This window comes from Perkinsus marinus (genome assembly GCF_000006405.1).
Source record: "Perkinsus marinus ATCC 50983 genomic scaffold scf_1104296966926, whole genome shotgun sequence".
NCBI classification, from domain to species: Eukaryota; Perkinsozoa; order Perkinsida; family Perkinsidae; genus Perkinsus; species Perkinsus marinus.
In genome coordinates this window covers 71,129-78,327 of record NW_003203754.1, presented here as the reverse complement: position 1 = coordinate 78,327, position 7,199 = coordinate 71,129, and the positions used below count along the sequence as shown (strand labels likewise).

Sequence of the window (7,199 nt, the reverse complement as noted above, 5' to 3'; positions counted from 1 at the left end):
TGTTGTTGTCGAGCTACTCGGACTTGGTAGTAGAAGCACGATAGCTTTCTGGGTTGCTTTCGTTGCTCGGCTCGCAGGTACGAGGAGCTGGAGCCTCCACGAGAGTTTTCAGTCTGCTTGATCGACGTCAGGGATCAGGTCCTCTGACACACTCAAATGAGGAGGATAGTTCAACGAGCCAGTTGCTTGCCCGGCGGTGGCGAGGCGAGATCAGATTTAAGAATGTCTCTTTCGTGTGAGTCTTCCTAAGGAGCTCCTGTTCAACCCAATGATATCCTCCTGTGAAATCCAGGCAGTGTGGAGGGATGTGCACATAGTCAACTACATATGTTGGCGAATCGCCAATGGCGATAACAATATTTTGGAAAATCCCCGTTAGTTTCTGCACACTTGTATCATAATTCGTGGGCAAACTCTTGTACTGCGGCTTTGGGAACTGCTAGGCTCAACTGGGGAGAGCGAGCATATATTCCTCCAACACTGATTACCTCAGGTACCCATCCCGGCCATCCTCCTTCGTCCTTCGCAATCTGAGTCTAACTGCTCCAGGGGGAGAGTGCACTTGCTTGGTGGGAGAGTCAGGAGCTGGGAAGTCAACCATATTCCTTCTACTACAGAGGTGGGCGCGTCGCTGTATTATCGAATTTACTTGTATATGTCCCCCAGGCTTTATTCTTGCCCACCTGGTCGGATATTTATAGACGATATCGATGTGAATACGATACCCACCAGATTGCTGCGACGAAAGCTCCTCGGTTTGGTTGGTCAAGTGAGCCCCCCTCCTCCTCTCTTGCTGCATCGCGATATTGGTCCTCAGGAGCCGGTCCTTTTCCGAGGGTCTATACGATCTAATGTGCTCTATGGTGTTGATAATGGTGGTACTGATGATGCGGATAACGGCGACCATCGGTTACAACATGCCTTGAAGATCGGTCACTGCTTGGGTTTCGTCGGACAGCTCCCAGGAGGTGTTGACTGCGAGGTAAGCTGCCGATCGATGGAGATCTACCATGTACACCTCAGGTGGGCGAGCGCGCAGTGCAGCTGTCCGGCGGCCAGAAGCAGCGCCTCGCTATTGCTCGAGCTGTTGCTATGGACCCTCGAATACTCCTACTTGACGAAGCCACTTCAGCTTTAGATACCGAAAGCGAGCGACAGGTCTTCCGTCCTGCTAACCTCGCTGTTTGCAGTTCTTGTATGTAAGGTCCAAGAGGCCTTAGATGAGGCTATGGTGGGCCGTACTACTCTGTCAATCACCCACAGAGTCCTCAGTGCAGCTAGACTGGCCTCTACTGTGGTTGTGCTAGACAAGGGGAGGGTGGTAGGTTTAGTGGTGATGCTTCGGGGGGAGGACTCTATCGCAGGTGGAAACAGGAAAGCCCAATGAACTGTTGAAGGACCGGAAGTCGGCCTTCAAGTTGTTGCTCGATCGTCAGCAGTGCTTACCGTCATGATTTCACTTTTTCTCAAATTCTATTGCGTTCTTGGAGTCGTGCATCCACAACACAGTACTGCTGAGGAAATCGATTACAATGGCGCGCGCGAATTACAGATAGCGCGTCATGACTAACAGTTAGTCATTGCACTACTATAGTACCTTTGGATCCGTATTGTGTTCCGGTTGGAGCGGTGGTGAAAGTTCACGACGTTTATAAGGATGGGGCTGCATGCGGGATGGAATTTATCGCGATTTGATAGCTCGTTGGTACGGATATCTTATAAACTTACGTACGGCTGTTTTTGGGCCTGAAATGAATCTTGCTTTTTGTAAGATATTTTCCGCATCTGCCTCTTTACGAAATGTCCATTGCCAAGATCGACAACCGTCCTCAATGGCTCAAGGTGACCCAACCGTTCGCCTCAGGCGGGTTGGCGGGATGCCTGGCTACCTGCTGCATCCAGCCTATCGATATGGTTAAAGTAATAAGGCTTGTCTTCGGCTTGTTGCTGAGATTAGATTGTGGCTCAGGTGAGGATCCAAATTGCGCCCCCTGGGGCATCTAAGAACCCCTTCTCAATAGCTTCTCATATAGTCAAAGATGAGGGCTTTCTCCATCTCTATAAGGTAGGAAGGTGGAAGGCCCTTTGGGGTAGCTAGGCTCCATGTTTAGGGCCTCGACGCAGGGATAGTACGTCAGCTCACTTACACGACGACTCGATTGGGGGTTTTCCGTCTAACATCATCGTTCTTGCAAAAGCCTGATGAGAAGACCCTCCCCTTCTGGAAGAAGGCCTTTGCTGGTCTTTTTGCTGGGGCTGTTGGCTCCTTCGTCGGCACTCCAGCTGACCTAGCTCTAATTAGGCTTCAGGTAGGGAGGACAGTAGTTATTGTCGAAAGGGCATCTCACGTCGTCACTTTCAGGCTGATGCAACTTTGCCTATCGCCGATCGTCGTAACTACAAAGGAGTATTCGACGCGTTGAAGCAGATCGTTCAGCAGGAGGGCGTGACAGGCCTCTGGGCGGGCTCCCTCCCCACTGTCGTCAGGGCCATGGCTCTTAACGTTGGCATGTTGTCAACCTTCGATCAGGTGAGCCTCACTCTAGTATTGTTGCTCGTAGTAGTGGTTGATATGACTCGAAGGCTTGTGTGAGCTGGTGTTACTACCATAGTACTATAGTAGAAAGTCATATTTTTCTCTCATTTTAGGGCAAGGAGTATTTCACCGCTAAGTTCGGCCCCGGATGGGCAGCAACCCTTACCGCGTCAGCTTGCTCTGGCTTTGGTGCTGCGTTTATGTCCTTGCCCTTCGATTTCGTGAAGACTCGCATTCAGAAGATGAAGCCCGATGTGAACGGCATTATGCCGTATAAGGGCACTTGGGACTGCATTGTGAAGGTAGTAGTAATAGTAGTGCTTCCTATCGGTGACTGCATTTTGTCAGACTATGAAAACCGAAGGGCCCACCGCCTTCTATAGAGGCTTCCCTACTTACTATATTCGTATTGCGCCTCACTCGATGTTGGTACTTATTATAGTCGACTCCATCAACACTGCAGTCCAGAGGCACTATAACAAGGTTGACCAGTAGTCTCTGATAAGGGGCTGCGTATGGATGATGAGTAGTACTATTGCGCCGTAGAGTCGCTTGCTGGGCTAAGGCCGTATTCTTCGATAGAAGTGACCATGGTGTGGTATCACTCTAATTATCAGCAAACAAGTGTCAACCACAAGCCCGAGCGATAGCCCCTAACTGCTACTATTATAACGCCTTCTTCTTCGTCTCGTCGTCGTCGTAGTCGCTGTCGGGCTGCCCATACTCCCACCAATGCAGCATCAGCCAACACCTTTACCATTAATAGGTCTACAGCAGTTACTGGTCTAACGGTTGACGTTTCCGTAGCAGGCCACGAGTAGTTGTGTTGAAGAGTAGTGAATAATGTATGTGGTGCACATAGGATGATGATGGTTGTTTGGGGCCACCAACGACGAGGTTTCGCGGGGATGGTACGGAGCCGTAGAGACTTCTGGCAGAAACTCAATGAGCAATACCTCTCGAGTGAGTTGGCGCATATAGCTCGGGCTTGCGATGTAAGGACAGCGTGGGTGACTCGGTGGGAGTAGTAGGAGGATTCAGGAAGCAGCTAAAGGGAACGTACCTCCGAAAGAAGCGTGGCGGAAGTCTACTAGTGCGGTGCCTTTTGATCCCAAGATTCCGGGCTCGTTGAGGATGTAGTGACACGCGGTGGTGAGTTGATCTTCATGTTGGTATCAGACGTGGTTCGAAAGGGGTGGTTGCCGGTCCTATTATGGCACGTAATGCACAGAAAGCTGCTAAACTGCAGGCTGAGAAAGTCCTGTTGGAGGAAGAGTAGGTCGGAAAGTGTTGGGAAGTATTGCAGTGGGGGGCCAGGCACGAGAGGCTTATGTCACGACGGAGGGCTGGGGGAAGTGAAGAGGAGTCCTCAGCGAGGGAGCCTAGTGGTAGGCAGCAGCAATAGTGAAGGGGGGTCTTATGTAATGTTGTAGGGGATCAACAGTTTGGGAATAGTCGCGAAGGTGGAGACCGTCTGTGGAGGTTGGTGGCTGCTGCTGCCTTGGTTGCGTATGGCTATATCGGAGTCTAGGTATGAATCGAGGCGGCACGATCCGCGTTATCAGGATCTAGTGCATGAGGATGCGCGGCGCTTGCAGGAGTTATGTCATAGGAAAAGGATGATGGACAGGAAGCTGAAGTGGTTGAAGGAAAATAAGTAGCTCCTTGCGTGGGGTGATTTTCCCATTTTTGTATCAGTTTGCCTGATCCGGCTAAGGTGGCGAAGTACATGACGAGGGTGAAGAGGAGCCAAGAGAAGGAACCTGGAGGGGAAATGTATTGGTCGTTCGGTGTGGAAAAATATGCACATGTGTCGTTGACAGTAATCTCGATAAAATTGTGGTTTTGCATATTTACTTCTATAACGTGAGAAATCTGCCGAGCTCAGCTGAGGTGAGCGAACACATATTTCTCCAGCACTGGGGTTTAGGTATCCACCACCATTCCAAGTGGAATCGCCTAATGTGAGGAAGGAGACGAAGATGCTCTCACGTGGGTCTACGGGGAGGATGGGGAGTGTGGCAATAATTTGATTCCAGAAGCTGAAAGAGATACGTTGGAATCGAGATTGCGGACTAAAATCCGAGAGGAGAAAAAACTCAATGTTAGAGTAGGAAAGTTGCCCTTCTTGCTTCTCGCCTAGCGAGGGAGGGTGTGTTTTCTAGGTTTTACGACAGAGTGAGCCTGCTGTTGGTGAAGTTATCACAGATCCCATTGCGCGCCATAGAGCAATGCGGAAGCTCCGGACTAGGTCCATTATTAGCGTATTGATAGGAGGTCTATGAGCAGGACTGTTGGAGTTGGTGTTGCTGTTATCAGGAACATCTGGACGGTATCCTTACCTCTAACAGTGCACAGATAATGTGGTCCATGCTGGACGGCGCTACTATTAGTGTGGCTAAGATACACTCTGAGGGCCCTCGAGGGTAACAGGGCTTCAACGATTGCGATTCTCCCTTCCCCGTTCTGTTGTTGGTTTTCATCTGTATCGGTGTTGATGTACCTGTGCTCCAATTTAATACTTTTGAAGATTATAGTAATCATAACATTAGTAAAGGAATCTCCCCCTTCCCCAAGACTGTATAGGTGTCTCACACGCTTTTGTATGGTCAGGACGCACCGGATATTTTACAACCTCAACTCTGATCATGATCCAGAGGAAGTCCACCGGAAGCTCAATATCCTAGCACCGAAGATCAGAAGTCTACTTGCTGTCAAGTTGAATCTCGGAAGAACTCCACCACTGAAGTGAGTCATCCTCGCTGATATTAGCATGAATTGATTCCGGATTAGGTTCATACCAATTAGTCATTCGTTATCGAAAACGAAGCACCGTCTCGCGAAGTTGATTCGACGAGCCAACGAGGAGGGTGCGAAAGGACGGTTGATGGTGTCTGCCGAGGATATACGATCCCGGGAAGCAGCTCTCTGATGACATTTTCATGTGTGTCGAAATGTTTCCGTTGATTCTCGATGATTGTGTTGGGTCGGGTGAGTCGCAGTTGAATGGTTATGGGCTACGAAGAGAGGAGAATCCCAGTATTCGCTGCAGGGACGGTTTGTTTCTGCCTATTTTTTTAACCTTCCTAGGGGGCAGGCTGGTAGCAGCTAGCCCAAAGAGGCGTTGTAGCCGAGCTACCAAAACCACCAGCTCGTTGCCTTCAGATGCTATTGTACTGCCAGGCGCGGTCTTACCCGACTTCCCCGTAGAAAGACACCATTCAACTGAGTCACTGAAACTTGATCTACCCTACATTAAGTGACTGTTGTGTTTACTACGCCAGGCGGAACGGTGCGGGAATTATACCGTACTCCGCAGCTCCCAGAACAGATTAATGTAGCGTGAATTATACACTAACAACACTTCTGTCCATGACAAAGCTCACTGTGGATAGCGGGCTTAGCCTCCGTGGGTTCAAGTCCCATCGAGGTCGTTGCATGACCATTAGGCTAATGCCTTCATGTCTGGTTCCATGTTCTTCTCATGTCATGCCATATCTACAGACCATAAGCTACAGTCTTATGTTGTTCTTCATGGACCAAGAAGGAGAATTCAACCATTGAACGAACCGGGGGGATTTATGCAAGTTCTTCTTGCGCGCTCGACATACAACCCACACACTCAAATCATCGGTGATGGTCGGACTAAGACGCAGCCAGTTCGTAATTAGAACTTCTAGTCGATACCTCTCACACTCAACTTCCATCTAGTTGAGGCGAGGTGCGCGCAACACGAGAGCGTTCGTATCACCCATAAGAGCCTGATACATAGGGTCGCGTTCTTCGTACACCATGAACCCCTAGACTCAACGCGGAGAGTTCGATTGAGGAGACTACGGGTATAGAGGCATTACGAAAACTACGGGACGAGAAGGAAAGTCACCGAGCCTTAGAAAAGAGGAACAGTTCAATGCGAACTTGAGTTACACATATATAATGTTTTAACCAAGCATTGTTCACTAGCAGTCACATGACTCTGTGGTGCCCATACAGAGAGGAGGTTTTCTCCAGTACATACAATAGGAGCCCTGCTTGAGAGTAGCACATCGAAGGTCTTCCTGGGAACAGTCATCTTCATCGACACTTCGAGTTGTTGTAGATGACGGAATTTGACCAGGAGTACAGCTGCACGGTACGTTACTTCCTCGACAGACGTTCGGAAGCTTATTCGTCATACAAAAGGAGCCTGGGTAGCCCTCGGAACACTTCCGATCGGCCTCTTTGCAATCAGAGTGTCCGGAAGTAGTACTCTTGCTCGTCGAGAAGGATCCAGCAGCTGTAGTTCTAGCCCTGGAGCTACTGGCAGTACTGTCTGCATTGGTTGTCGTGGACGTAGTGGTAGTTCCTGCTTCGCATATGCTGTCATCAATGTCAATCGTCATCAGATCGATCGCGGGGAAGTTGAACATATCAACCGCATTATAGCGGCACTTGACTTGTTGGAGTCTTCGGTAGGTTTCCGCGTTGGGGAAAAACTGGTCAATCCACTTACGACCCTCAGCCAAGTCCAGGTCTACGCAGTTCTGATTTGAGGTACCGAGAGAGGCAGGGAAAACCGCATCATAGGGGTTCTGAATCCACTCGAGTTTGGCAGCGGGGGCGGGTTCATCTCTCCCCCAGCCTGTGAAAATCTCGAAAAGCCAACCAGGGCTCCGGTGATCAT

At 49.8% G+C, this 7,199-nt stretch overlaps 4 protein-coding genes across 4 annotated transcripts in view; 3 read left to right on the top strand and 1 right to left on the bottom strand.

Annotated features, from left to right (window-relative positions):
• Nucleotides 1-1,454, top strand: part of Pmar_PMAR008242 (hypothetical protein) — a gene marked incomplete at both ends in the record, with an annotated part of 12,037 nt that extends 10,583 nt beyond the window's left edge. Inside the window, 8 exons of the mRNA XM_002768899.1 lie at nt 14-26; nt 78-235; nt 494-619; nt 667-769; nt 818-982; nt 1,024-1,158; nt 1,205-1,321; nt 1,365-1,454. Coding sequence (XP_002768945.1) covers nt 14-26; nt 78-235; nt 494-619; nt 667-769; nt 818-982; nt 1,024-1,158; nt 1,205-1,321; nt 1,365-1,454 — 907 coding nt within the window. The remainder of the gene's footprint in view (nt 1-13; nt 27-77; nt 236-493; nt 620-666; nt 770-817; nt 983-1,023; nt 1,159-1,204; nt 1,322-1,364) is intronic.
• Nucleotides 1,455-1,769: 315 nt separating this feature from the next.
• On the top strand, nt 1,770-3,341 carry Pmar_PMAR008241 (conserved hypothetical protein). The gene is made up of 6 exons (XM_002768898.1): nt 1,770-1,920; nt 1,970-2,065; nt 2,112-2,309; nt 2,363-2,530; nt 2,650-2,838; nt 2,885-3,341. Exons 1-6 carry the CDS (start codon nt 1,801-1,803, stop codon nt 3,029-3,031), a joined length of 918 nt encoding a protein of 305 aa, XP_002768944.1. The 5' UTR covers nt 1,770-1,800; the 3' UTR covers nt 3,032-3,341.
• Nucleotides 3,342-3,405: 64 nt separating this feature from the next.
• Pmar_PMAR008240 (conserved hypothetical protein) lies at nt 3,406-5,288 on the top strand (the record flags this gene model as incomplete). The annotated part of the gene is made up of 12 exons (XM_002768897.1): nt 3,406-3,531; nt 3,578-3,672; nt 3,716-3,811; nt 3,854-3,924; nt 3,970-4,018; nt 4,068-4,193; nt 4,235-4,312; nt 4,467-4,528; nt 4,576-4,646; nt 4,702-4,800; nt 4,856-4,962; nt 5,150-5,288. 12 exons carry the CDS (start codon nt 3,406-3,408, stop codon nt 5,286-5,288), a joined length of 1,119 nt encoding a protein of 372 aa, XP_002768943.1.
• A 1,402-nt stretch (nt 5,289-6,690) lies between these two features.
• Pmar_PMAR008239 (hypothetical protein) lies at nt 6,691-7,157 on the bottom strand (the record flags this gene model as incomplete). Its single annotated transcript, XM_002768896.1, has 1 exon — nt 6,691-7,157. A coding segment is annotated over one exon (467 nt), but the record flags the coding sequence as incomplete, so codon positions are not given.
• Between the last annotated feature and the right edge of the window lie 42 nt (nt 7,158-7,199).

Bases quoted from the DNA above. Each gene is read 5' to 3' on its own strand.
- Pmar_PMAR008241 (XM_002768898.1), top strand. From the start codon at position 1,801: ATGTCCATTGCCAAGATCGACAACCGTCCTCAATGGCTCAAGGTGACC. The intron at 2,066-2,111 runs GTAGGAAGGTGG...CTCCATGTTTAG, and splicing joins GCTTTCTCCATCTCTATAAG to GGCCTCGACGCAGGGATAGT. The intron at 2,531-2,649 runs GTGAGCCTCACT...CTCTCATTTTAG, and splicing joins TGTTGTCAACCTTCGATCAG to GGCAAGGAGTATTTCACCGC.